General features: G+C 34.4%; 2 protein-coding genes and 1 non-coding gene across 3 annotated transcripts; 1 reads left to right on the forward strand and 2 right to left on the reverse strand.

The window, feature by feature from the left end:
• Positions 1-834: 834 nt before the first annotated feature.
• On the reverse strand, positions 835-6,126 carry BGAL16 (beta-galactosidase 16). Its single transcript, XM_089060108.1, has 19 exons — positions 5,770-6,126; positions 4,826-4,921; positions 4,540-4,652; positions 4,344-4,410; positions 4,160-4,252; positions 3,931-4,074; positions 3,713-3,807; positions 3,496-3,604; positions 3,320-3,404; positions 3,119-3,237; positions 2,873-3,037; positions 2,613-2,794; positions 2,420-2,508; positions 2,228-2,337; positions 2,047-2,139; positions 1,860-1,964; positions 1,641-1,786; positions 1,243-1,564; positions 835-1,166 (listed from the first exon to the last, which is right to left on the reverse strand). The coding sequence occupies exons 1-19, from the start codon at positions 5,935-5,937 to the stop codon at positions 1,056-1,058; spliced, it is 2,412 nt and encodes an 803-aa protein (XP_088916234.1). The 5' UTR covers positions 5,938-6,126; the 3' UTR covers positions 835-1,055.
• A 2,027-nt stretch (positions 6,127-8,153) lies between these two features.
• LOC125203813 (proteasome subunit beta type-3-A) lies at positions 8,154-11,485 on the forward strand. The gene is made up of 7 exons (XM_048102269.2): positions 8,154-8,311; positions 8,430-8,611; positions 9,411-9,518; positions 9,820-9,909; positions 10,410-10,494; positions 10,974-11,068; positions 11,196-11,485. The coding sequence occupies exons 1-7, from the start codon at positions 8,306-8,308 to the stop codon at positions 11,242-11,244; spliced, it is 615 nt and encodes a 204-aa protein (XP_047958226.1). The 5' UTR covers positions 8,154-8,305; the 3' UTR covers positions 11,245-11,485.
• Positions 11,486-12,213: 728 nt separating this feature from the next.
• Positions 12,214-12,316, reverse strand: LOC125208723 (U6 spliceosomal RNA). Its single transcript, XR_007174204.2, has one exon. It is a non-coding gene; the product is annotated as a U6 spliceosomal RNA (small nuclear RNA).
• Between the last annotated feature and the right edge of the window lie 733 nt (positions 12,317-13,049).

Here is a 13,049-nt window from a genome sequence, read left to right on the forward strand (position 1 = left end):
GTGATCCATGATAACAGCCCCTGCAAGTCAATTTTGTTGTAATTCTCGTTTCAGTTTTTACATTCTGTATTTCTTCATTTAGGTTGTATTATGCCCGGCAAGTATGTATATTGTAACCCTGAAACCACCAACAAATAAAATTCCTGACGATGATGCATCATATAAGAGGTTGATGGACAACCCCATTACTCTAGCAGAGTGTTAAGTTTGCTTTTGTGAGTACAGATTGGACTAATAGAGTGGATAAGAGCTAAGGTTCTAGAAATATATACCATGTGGTACTAAATAAATCATATAAATCATGTTTTTACATATTACAATTATGATATGTAAATTTTAATTTCTTACACACTTAGATTTGTTTTTTAATAGTAATAAATTTTAAAGTACACATTCAAATTTTTCACGAAAAAAGAGCTTATGTGTTTTTTCAAGTATTAAATTTAAAATACTTGTTATTGCCAATAAAAGTTACTACCTTTTTTAATAAAAATTAATACTACTATGTTGTTAATAAAAATTTCTCTCTCCTATCTCAATCAAGATTGTCACATTTCAAGTAACATTATATGATTCTCATTCATCAAATACATTTCAAATCAACGGTTCAACTAAATTTCTATGATAGATGTAGTTATGAATTCAATGGTTGGGAGCCACTTGATTTTTTTTACTTACATTTATGAATTTGTATAAACTTTCCTCAAACCATGATGACCTATAAATTCATTTATGTTCATACTTGTCTCAATGCAAACATAAAAAAGTCGGATTTTTCTTGTTTAAGAATCAAGTTTTCTTGTCTATCTACATGAATGTTAAATCTAAGATAGATTTCAAGGGAATGAGAGATTTTAACATTTTAATGCAGAAAAACTGAAAATTTTCTATTGAATCACACTGAATATCAGAGGATACGTAGGCATTAAATGGAAATTAGTTGTTTTGTTGCATTTTCTATGTAAATTGCTCTTTGTTCTTTTGGTTCTAACATAAATGTGTTTGATCCCTTTTGTATAACCTTGTGTCTTCTGTTTCCTATTGTATATCCACCATCACTGGCATTCGGCCTCGATCAGCAGATGTGTTGAAACACCGGGACATGGATCGCCTCCAAAGCTTCTATACGACCAAGGCACTGAGCACTTCCTCCTCCCTAAACAAGCCTGTCATTGCACTACTTGTGTCAACTGACTCTTCCCGGGATATAAAAAGAGCGAACTTATAAAGAAAAACACTTACTCTTTCCACGACAGCAGATGAACTAGTCGAGTGGCAACTCCCAGCAGCATAGCTGCTGCAATCACCCAAAGGGCTCCCAAAGCTTGCAAACAAAATGTTAGAGATGTTTTTGCTCGGGGGGCAACGCAGCTGGACTTTAGGCCTCCTCCCCCGTTGCCTCAGATACGAAGCCACTGGGGGAGGATTGGAACCTGAGACGTGCCCGCATACTTTTGTGATCGAGACAGTGTCTACTGACACGCCTAGAGGATCCCCGGCTTCTTCCTCGAATAGTACTAGGAGGTTGTCACTAGGCTTGAGGAAGGATCTCGGTATATTGTACCTGAAGATTTTAAATCAATTAGGAATTGCAATATAATTAAATTTGGCCTTTTTGCAATTTTTGTGACTGATCTTACCATATCTGCGAAGGCAGGCCGTTAGGCTGGTGAAAGGTGATCCAGTAGCGTCCGATGCTTTCACCGTTGATCCATGCTGCGCCTTTCCCCATCGTGCCAAGATTTAGCGCGACGGGATCAGTCCCCTCCGGTGCATCAAATCTTGCCTAACAACAAAATGCACCATGTGTTAAAATGACTAAGTAAAACATCAGATTAAATTGAGATTAGTATTATCACCTTGTACCACTTAAGTTGCTGTGGAGATTGGTTGAATTTGCTCCATTCTGCTTTGCTTGAGCCTTCTTCTGTGTAAAGCTGCAGCTTCTCTCCTACTAATCCAACCTTAGCAACAATAGTGACACCATTTTAACGTAAGAAAATCGACGAAAAAATACCAATTTTTCTCATGTGTAACACTACCTACCTGATATCCCCATGAAGAAAAGGTCAAGTCTTTATCTCCAATGCTCACATTTCTCAATCCAGAAGCTCTCTTCTCCATAAATGCCCCTGAATCCTATGTTTTCATTTCAAATTTAAATGAAATGAATGATTGATTTAGGTCTTAATTTTGCTATAAATGCACATACACAAGTTTAGTATACCGGTAGGCCAATCATAATGCTTAGCAAGGAGATGTTGTTCACTCCACTCTTCAAAGAGGCAACACTCTCCAAACTGAAGCTTTGATTCCTATAGATCCCGTGTCCCGAGCCTGAGGAAAATCAGAGCGTTGAACACGTGAATTCTTGAATGAAAAACGTTATAAATCTATGTCAAGTACGCTATTTTCTCACCGAGAAACTCTCCATTCACAAATGTGCGCAATACATGGCCGCGAGAGTCCACTGTTATCACAGAGTTCAACTCCTCGGATTGCTCATAGCTATAACGAAAACGGTCATATGTTGGAATTCCACACATTTTATTAGATTTAACACATTAAGGCCGTGATAGATAGTTAGATAGATAGATATAAAAAAAACTCACCTTGTAGTGTACCATAGATAATCAGATACATCTTTGGTAGTGTTCATCTGCTCAAGGAGTGAATCTGATCTCAACGAGGTATCGCTGAAAGATGGAATAACTTCATCGAATTCTTGCCATTTCTCTGGTGAATTCAGCTTCATAACTGCCCTCATTGTTCTTGTACTATATTGGCTACTTACCTGTTTTTAGTGAACATAAAATTTTATGATTCTGTCATAAATAGAATATATGTTGTGTACAATGTGATGTACACTTGCCTTGGCCGTGTTGAACGCGACAGTTTTGCAGTCGGGCAAGATGCTAATCGACTTTCGTGGGAGTCTATAGGTTCGGTCTTGAAATTGCACATCAGGATCACTTGCTGCATCTTTGTTCACAAGAAATGCTGCACATTCTCCATTTTCACCATTGTAGACAAAGGCCTATTTCATTAAATTAGTTTTAGTAAGTCTCCATTGAAATAATAAAAGCACATGATAAAAAATTTCCTTGAATATTTTAACCTGTTGCAATGGACCTAAAGAGATATTAGTTTTTGTTCCATAAAGTATTGTTTGTGAACACAGCTTCACTGCTGCATGAAACTCTTTTAAATGACCCCATTTTGGCTGTCTGATCAAACCTATAAGTTTTACAAGAAAAAAAATTAGTACAAAAATTGATATTAAGACTTTGTACAAATTTTTGCATGATATATTAATTACCATATTCATCCAATGGAGCTTGGTCATAGTAACTAGTTATCATAAACGCGGATGCATTTCTTCCGAAATTGGTTCCTCCGTGATACTAAATTCGACCAAAAAAAGTGAAATGAGAGATGTAATAATGAAAACCGTGTTTGGATTCGGAATGATTTATGTAGACAATGTATGTTTACCATGTAATAGTTTATGTAGCTCCCAGTCTTGTTGACTATGAATAGAGCAGCATGGTATGCAATGTCTTGAGCTGGTCTGAGTTTGGTGGTATTGCCATAATTGTCATAGCTTCAAATATACATAGACATAAAAGAAATTAGATGTCACATTTTAAAATTCACTATAAATGAAGTGATGAATGTACAATTTTGGAAAATAAAAATGTAATTTTCTTACAAATGTGTCCAGTCTTCTGTCCACAATGCTGGTTTATTTGGTGAATTTGGTCCAACAAATGTCTCTCCACACATCATCCCATTGCAAGAATTAATCTGCAATATGAACACCAAATTTAAGTTCTTTGTGGTAATGGGCCAATGTAAAAATATTAGTGGGCCTGTAGGCCCTACAGGCCCACTAAGGCCGACAAATGAGAAACTAGAGGTGGGCTTTACCACTGGATCAGGCGCATCGTCTTGCTTGCACATAACCCAAGGCACGCCGGTGTCGAGGCCCACAGCCATCGCAGCGGCCCAACGGACATACGATGGCCCACTATCACCAAAAGCTTTTTCCACGTTTTGATATTCATTTTCGATCTGAATTAATTTATTTTTGGTATTTAATTATTTATTGTCAACTGCAACAAGATATTTGAGAATTTGAAATATAATGATTTCTAACCTGGGAAATAATGATGGGTCCTCCTTGAGAAGCATATAAATTCTCCGATTTCAACATGTTCACTATTTTTGTAGTGAAATTTTGCATGTAAAACTACCACCAAAATAGATCAAATGTAACAATTTTTTATAATATAAATAGAATATTAATTTTATATTTAGATCTAGAAAAAAAAAATTGGTACCTTAAATGGTTCGTTATCGGATCGGAATTGTATATTGGGTATGTCATGAAGCCAAAAGGGCAATCCTCTGAATCAACAAAAAAAAATTATAAATATGATAAGTTTCAAAGGAAAAGATTTAATAATTGGTTGCAGCAAATATTAAATTTTATAAAATGGCAATAATAGTATTAAAGAAAAGGTTTAATTAATTTACCCATAAGACCATTCACCCTGGATAAATGGCCCAATCCGAAGGCAAACATACAAGCCTTGAGAATGTATTTCCTTAATAAAACTCACCAAATCACGTCTTCCACTGAAATCATACTGAAATTTCATTGGAAAAATACATCAATATTAATTGTCACGTTTCAACACAATTTTAATACGTCAAGTCTATATTGGAATGAAAGGAAATTAATTATACTAATATTTACTATTCTATTTAGTTCTGTCGTAATTGTGTTGAGAAATAGTGTGCAACAAAATGTACTACGTACCTGTCCTGGTTGGGGCTCGTGAAGGTTCCAGAAAACGTAAGTGTCGATGGCGTCTAGTCCCCCGCTTTTGGCTTTGGATATTAGTGATGGCCACATCTGTATAAGTAGTTGCTTAATCAACACTACATTTTTGTGGTTTTTCCAATTTAATCACAGAATTAACACAACCTTTCACCAAACTCCTATAATTAAGGGAAAATGAAATAAAGTAGTAGTTCACCATAGTGACGATGCCTGTTCAAAAATAGGTAATTTTGTTTTGGAAAAATGGAACCGAACCGGCCAACATGATATTTCACAATTATGTTTTTGAATCGAAATCGGTGGTCACATCAATTTTACCCGATTAAAAAGAAATATAAATAAATAAACCACCAACTTTTAAAGATTCAAAAAAATAAATAAACCACCAACTGATAAAATGGTTCTCCAGTTAGGCCCGTCAAAGCATATTACACTTCAAAAATAAAAACTATCAATCCGATCCGATCCGATCCAAACCAATCCAATCCGATCCATTTTAACCCTTCATCTCTAGTAGTTCACGAGTTGGTATCTGTTACTTTTGGAATTAATCACCTTATTCATTTTCACTTCACGTGATTGCTTAGAGTATTTGAATTCAAGAAGAAACAAGCTTTTGTGGGCTATACCACTTTTCCTCCGTACATTTTGTAATTCAAATGTTCACACACAAGAAATTCATCCAAAACTAAAATTCCAAAAATAAAATATTATGGAATGCAAATTAGAAAAATTCTTTCCTTTAAATCATTTTCTACTCAATAGCTGGCATAGCCACAATTACAAGTTACAATTCTTGTTTATGCACAAATATTGGAAAAAAAATTAAGTAAACCAAATAAAAAAAATTTAGGAAAAAAATTGTAAGCCACACAAATTGTGTTTGTGTTTGTGTGTGAGAGAGAAAGAGGGAGACATACATCAGGTGTACTTCTAGGATAATGGATTGAGCCGGAGAAGATGAGTTTCCGGTGGCCGTCGATGATGAGCGACCTTCCGTCATAGGTGACGGCGCCGCCACTTGCACCACCCACCACCGCCGCAGCCACTACCGCGCCGAACAACCACACCAACATTTTCATTCTCATTTTTCTCTAACTCTATTATATCACTCTATAAGTCTATATATACCCCAAAATGGCCAAAAAATCTAACATTCCAACTAATGTGAGTCAAACGTATAAGCAAAGAAAATGAAAATGAAAACCCAAAAAAATGCAAAGGAGAAGGTAAATAAGGAAATATGCATGAATTATAATAACCCAAAATTCCTGTTTTTTATTTAATGAATAAGGAATCTGCTTAGGCATCAATATCTGTATTTAAGTAATAGTAGTAAGAAAAATTAATGATTAATTAAAGACCTAAATTTTTCAGTCACATCTCCTTATCATGTGAGGAGATGATTGGCTGTACAATTAAACCAATTTTGACAGCTTTGATTTTGAACAAGAAAGCATTTTTCGCATGATTCACTTACTTTGCTTGACACCAATACATTAACTACATTCTTATAAACAATTTATGTAGTTAATATGAATAGTATATTTAATTTTATTATTGGAAAAGAAAGGCGTGTTATTCTAAATAAGATACTTAGTACAAAATCTAGGAGCCAGGTTGGAAACAATAGTCGTTTTAGAAATCATCACATCTAGAGAAATAATATAGGTAATTACTCCATGCATGTACATTATTTAAATCATGATTTGTAAGAAAAACCATGTTTATAATTTCTCCAAGCAAAGAAATTTTGCTATATGTACCAACGAATGTTCACACATATATAGTACTAGTACATTATATACTTCATTTGGCATAGGATATTAAAGAAAAAAAATACTCTCATAAATTCATAACATTGTATACTTAATTTGAAATAAGATACTTTTAAAAAACTAATAGTATCATAAATTCATAACTATTTAATTAACTGGTTTTATTTTCCCAAACATATATACCAGGTGGGTAACCTCCCACATAGTACATAGTAACCGATAAATTTAGCCTATTGGCCACTACGATAGTACTCCCCATCAGTTCCATGGTAATAGAGACTAGAGACGTTTATTTTCTGCACGCGATTTAAGAAAAATTTTATTAAGTGAGTTAAATAAAATAATTATAAAATAAGAAGAATAAAATAAGACAAAGTAAGTAAGAAAAAAGAAATATTTTTACTTTTGCTAGAAAAGAAAATGACTTCACTATTATGGAATATACCAAAATAGCGAAATGGCTCCACTGCTACAAAACGAAGGGAGTATGTAACTAGCAACAAATTAATCTAGTCTTTTGGCCTAAAATATGTAATACTACTACTTAACTAGTATGATAAAAAAATAATACTAATACTTATTTCTATGCTTTAAAAATTATCTTAGTGTGTGATATCTGAAATAATATATAGATAAATTAATTTCGAATCATAAAAAATCATAGTATCAAGAAATGACATTAACTTTTGAAATGTTTCAAGTACCATGTGTGTGTGAAGGCAAGCCTCGAAAGATTGAGAAATGAGATCTAATATCTACAGATACTTTCGCCATTAATCCATGCCCCTCCTTTCCCCACTGACCCTAGATTTAGTGCAACTGGATCATTGCCATTAGTGCATAGAAAAGGTATCCCTATCCTAAGCCTAGGTTTGCGAGGTGGCGGTTAACCGACACTCTTCAACTCATTTTTTAGAATCGAAACCGAACCAATATAAACAACATGCATGATTGTTCCATTTAGGTTCGTATGTGTCGGTTTAGTTCAAAATTTAGAATTGTCAGTTCGATTGCTGATCCAATCGAATTGATGATTCCGATTTAACCTTGCATGTCTATGTAGAAAGGTGAAATTAACATGTTAGATCGCAATTGAACTAGAATTCAATTTGATATTACTATGAGGCCGTTGGTTTTTTTTTTTTTTTTGTCTTAATAAAAACACCCACTAAAACAATGACGGGTAAAACATTTGTAATTGCTGTTAAAGCTAAACTATATTACAAGTGAAGATAAAATCGAAGGTCGTACATACAAATTCACGAATACCATTTGTGTCTACTCATTTCAATTATTGTGGATAGGCTGTACTTGTATTTATTCTTTAAAGTGAAGATAAAATGTTTGCTATTTTATATTACAAGGTTATGATACTACTTTTACAATTATATACTATAAAAATTATAATCACGATGGTAATTTATTATAAACAAATTAAAATCAAATTATATTTTTTAATAGTATTCCTATTAATATTACAGGCCCAATATATTTGGCCCGTTTAAACCTTGCCCATATCGGACCGGACGACTGAACCGGCCCGACTCGTTCACTTCAGACTGTCCCCTCCTTCAAGCCATCGTTCACCAAAACCACCTCAAATTTCTCTGTGTCAAATTCTCTCTCACAAAATATTGATTTTCATAATTGTCCACAGCTGCATCACTATCTAATCTGAATGTCGGTGAGTTATACATCATATCTGGTTCCAATTTCGGCATCGGCGTTGTTGAAAACCCTATATTTGCCCCCTTTTTATGCGATTTGTTGAGTTGGATTAATTCACGCGGCGATAATTGCAGATCTTTGAGTACAATGGGAGCGCCCTGGTGGCGATGGTGGGGAAGAACTGCTTCGCTATCGCCAGCGACCGGCGGCTCGGCGTGCAGCTGCAGACGATCGCCACTGATTTTCAGAAGATTTATAGGATCCACCATAAACTCTTCATCGGTCTCGCTGGCCTTGCTACTGACGCGCAGACTCTGTAAGCTGATGCAATTTAAGAATTCCTTACTAGCACTGATAGATTTTGGTTAGGGATTGAAATTGTATTTTTTTTTTTTTTGCAAATTTGAAGGCTTTAAAGTGTGGTATCTGCTTTGCAATGTTAAACTCAGCTGTGACGCATTGACTAGCCATTTTAGGGCAAGCTTAATTTGTTTTCTTATGTGAATTAATGATGCTTTCGCATTTGTGCCTTTTTCTTTCTTTGGGGAAAGAGAGATTATAGAAATTTAAGTGGCATTCATAGTTCATATGCTACTAGGACAATATTGCTAGTTCTTTTTTCAACACAGGAGTGAGATGCTAGAACGATACTAGTGATTTTGGCTGTACCCCCTTGATGATAGAGAAATTATTGCCAATACAGCCCGCAGGGGCTTAGCGCAGTTGGTTCCGGGGGAGCAGATATTGCTACAATTATTGCCAATACATAAAAGACGCATAGCATTTGATCTACACCTTACAGATAAATACAAAACTAGGAGAAAATGTGGATGCATTATTTCACAGACCTTAGTCCTTACTAACATAGATGTGGAAAAATACCCCACATACATCCTTATATTCAGCCGTGAGAGGCTGATAGCGCTTCATGTCTTGATTGCCAAGATTTTGGTTGAGGAATACTACTATTAAACAAAAATGGCTCTAGTTATGATGCATGTGGAGATAAACTTGCTCCTTCTTTGGTTATGTATAATGCACATGCATGGTTATCTTTTTTGTCTAGTTTATAGTCAAAGCTTATTGATTTATGTTTTGGTTGAATCCACTCGAAGGTATCAGAGACTTGTATTCAGACACAAGTTATATCATCTTAGGGAAGAGAGGGACATGAAGCCTGAAACATTTGCTAGCCTTGTATCTGCAGTTCTCTATGAAAAAAGGTATGTAGTTCCAGAATTTATAAAATCAACTGTTGTTGTAACTGCCATCATCAATAGCTGTTTGAGAGATTAAGTTGCTGTCTCCATAAATGTAGATGCAGGAAACAATTTTTTAGTGATAATTCTCATTATCATGGATTCCATTATTTTTGTGTGAAGGACTCTAAGTTGTATATTTTCTTTTAGAGTTGAAGAATGTGGGACACCTGAAAAATTATATGTATTCTTTAAATAGGGGTGGTATAATTTGTCCAAGAAAAGGCCCAGGATGATCTAATGTCTTTCATTTTATTTTGTTCAGGTTTGGTCCATACTTTTGCCAACCTGTTATTGCTGGACTGGGGGATGATGACAAACCCTTCATTTGTACCATGGATTCCATTGGGGCAAAGTACGTTACACTCCTTTTCTTCATTGTTTTATCATTTCATTTTATTCGCTACTTTTATTTCTTCAAACCATAAACTCATTTACTGAGACATTTTTTTCCTTTATGCTGCAAATGATGTATAAACTATAGATTAGACATGAAAGTGAATATGTGAATGTGAAAACATGGAGGCATTTCCTACCATTGGACTTAAATTCTTCTTTTGCTTCATACACTTTTTATTTAATTAGTTCTTCAAATGAGAAAGGAGGTTTAAATCTTATAATGATTCTTTATATGCTCTGAAGAAAATATGATTTTGGTGCTCAGTTTTCTTTTTTTATGTTTACACATGATTACTGTGTTAGCATATGCACTCATCTTTACTAGAAATGCTTACCCAGGCCTTTGTATAATGTGCATACTATCTGTTGAAATGCATACTATCTGTTGAAATTTAATGGACCATCTAAGGTTATCTTTTTCTTTCTCTCTTTAATCCTTTTTCCCTATGAACTCAGGGAACTTGCCAAAGATTTCGTTGTCGCTGGAACTGCCTCTGAATCACTTTATGGTGCTTGCGAATCAATGTTCAAACCTGACATGGTTTGTTACTATACTTGATGTTGCTTATCTGAGTAATGCCTTTTAAATTTTTGAGCAACTGGCGTTACTGTTCTTTTTTAAATTTTACAGAAACCCCATATGAACATTTTTGCACTGGGTTAATACATACCACCTACTTGAAGAAATTGTCTTAAGTTGCCAAATAACTTAAATTGGAGAATGAATTCCTCGGTGCTTAAGAACAAGCTCTGCTATGCTTGTGTTATTCAAATGAAAGAAATTCCTACTTCATGGGATCCTACATAGTTTAAGCATTGGCTTCTCTCTCCAACCCTTTGTTACTTTCTTTACATGATGCTACTTTGGTGAACCATACCATACACTTTACATTTCCAGCTTGGCTGCTTTAATGGGGCGGGGAGCAATTTTTTAATTATAGAACAAGATTTGCATGTTATGATGCAGTGATTGCTATTGCTTTATGTATTACTAATTGTTATTTTATACCAAAATATCAGGAAGCTGAGGAATTGTTCGAGACCATCTCACAAGCTCTGATATCTTCAGTCGACCGTGACTGTTTGAGTGGCTGGGGAGGACATGTTTATCTCGTGTAAGTACCTATATCCGATACTAGAGTCTCATTCTTCAAGCAAGGGCCTGACTTACTGCATCAGTCTCTTTTGTGTACTTTCAACCAGAACCTAAATGTTTGCATGAATATTTTATAATTGTAACAGCACACCAACAGAAGTTACAGAGAGAATTCTCAAGGGAAGGATGGATTGATTTCTCAAGCAGCAAAACTAGAAGGCTATTTTTCGTTTTTAATAGCGACTTGCTTATGTTGTTGGGACAATCCGTTGATTGTTGGTGATTTCATATCTAGTGCTAGCTTCTTTCCCTGTCTCAAAACTTCAAAATTTCGTAACATATCATTAGCAATGTGGAGATTTCAAAACAGACAATTATTGTGTTGTTACCATATTGCCATGATTCGATATCCTACGCATTTCAAATCTTTTGATTAGATTTTGTACATGTCAATGTTCTTCTTCACTACTTGGTTTTATGGGTTGGAAATCTGTCATTGGTGAACTATGGAAAAGAAAAGATTTTGTTTAGTCCCATAACATGACTCTGTTTGATGCTCATCATAAAATAAATGCTTATGTTATTGAGGAATAAAGATTTCCTGTTAAACTATCCTGAATATTAGATAGCTATGGTTTAATTGAATTTTCGTGTTGAATTACGATATTATAACTCTGGATTACTTAACTCTTAACTTGAATTGAGAAGTGAGACATGGAACATTTAACTTGAATTGAGAAGTTTCTCCACAAATCAAGTCAAGAAGATGAATCTCAAGAACACCAACCTTTCGTTTCCCAGATATGAACCCGAGTCTGAAGACAACGCCCATCAATATGTCATGACCGTAAGAGAAAAACAGAGGTTCAAACTGATGTGATCGACAGCGGCCAAGTAACTGAAGCTTTCCTTTTCCCATTTGATAGTAGAAATGATGGCAAGTTGTAGTCATGAAGAGAGATTATTATCAACTTGGGAATACCTTGTGGAATAAATTAAGTAAATGATTGATCCATTAAAGTTTAAACACAAATTGACGGAACCAATAACATAATCAAGGCTGCCAAGACCTGACATATAAGCTACTCTGTTTTGGGAACTCATAAAATCCTCTATGCAAAAGAAAATTGAAGATGCCATAATTGATTCAAAAAACAGGAAAAAAAAAATTTGGACCATTTCTCGATTTATGCGTGTCATCCTTGCGCAGGGGCCATGCTAATCTTCTCTGTATCGTTCCAATTTTATCGGATGTCCCTGAAGGGACAACATGTGAAGCTTGCTGATGTCAAAATAAAGACACACAAAGCTCTACGTTTTTCCGACGTGGGAATTTGAATCAGAACCTTAATTTGGGCCTTCAAAATTGGGCTGGGCTTTGTTGAGTCGGTGCCTATATTTAATTCCATCGCTTTTTTTTTCAAACAGAAATTAAAGTTTAGTCAAGCAAAACACGTCAAAGTAAATAAATCCTTAAAATACCAAAATTCATTAAATTAGGGGAAAATCACATAATATGGCAACTAGTATAATATGATTCAGAAAATCGAGAATGAATCCTCTGCTGTTTTATACTCCTAAAACACTCAGTTCAAAACGCAATATGGAACGCAAATTGCAATATTTTTATATTTTGTTTAAACACTAAAAAAAATTAGAGGAATGATATGCTACATGCCTTATATGAGCACGACTCTCCTTTGAGATACGTTTAACGTTGCTCGTTTTGATTTATATATTTAATATAATTTTAATATATTAAAAAATATTATCGAAAAAATTTTTATTTCACAAAATTCATAAAAATTAATTTTATTAGTTTATCAGAAATTATAGAGAAAACGAGCAAATCAAGCTTTGATTTGTGTGAATTTTATGAAATTAAAATTTTCAATGATTTTTTTTTAATATATTAGAATCAAACTAAATGTATAAATCAAAACAACTAATTATGGTATCAAAGATTATTCTTAGAATAAAAAATTATTAGATTTGAGTAT

This window comes from Salvia hispanica, chromosome 6 (genome assembly GCF_029641045.1).
Source record: "Salvia hispanica isolate PSC_SH4W2 chromosome 6, Shi_PSC_v1, whole genome shotgun sequence".
NCBI lineage: Eukaryota > Viridiplantae > Streptophyta > Magnoliopsida > Lamiales > Lamiaceae > Salvia > Salvia hispanica.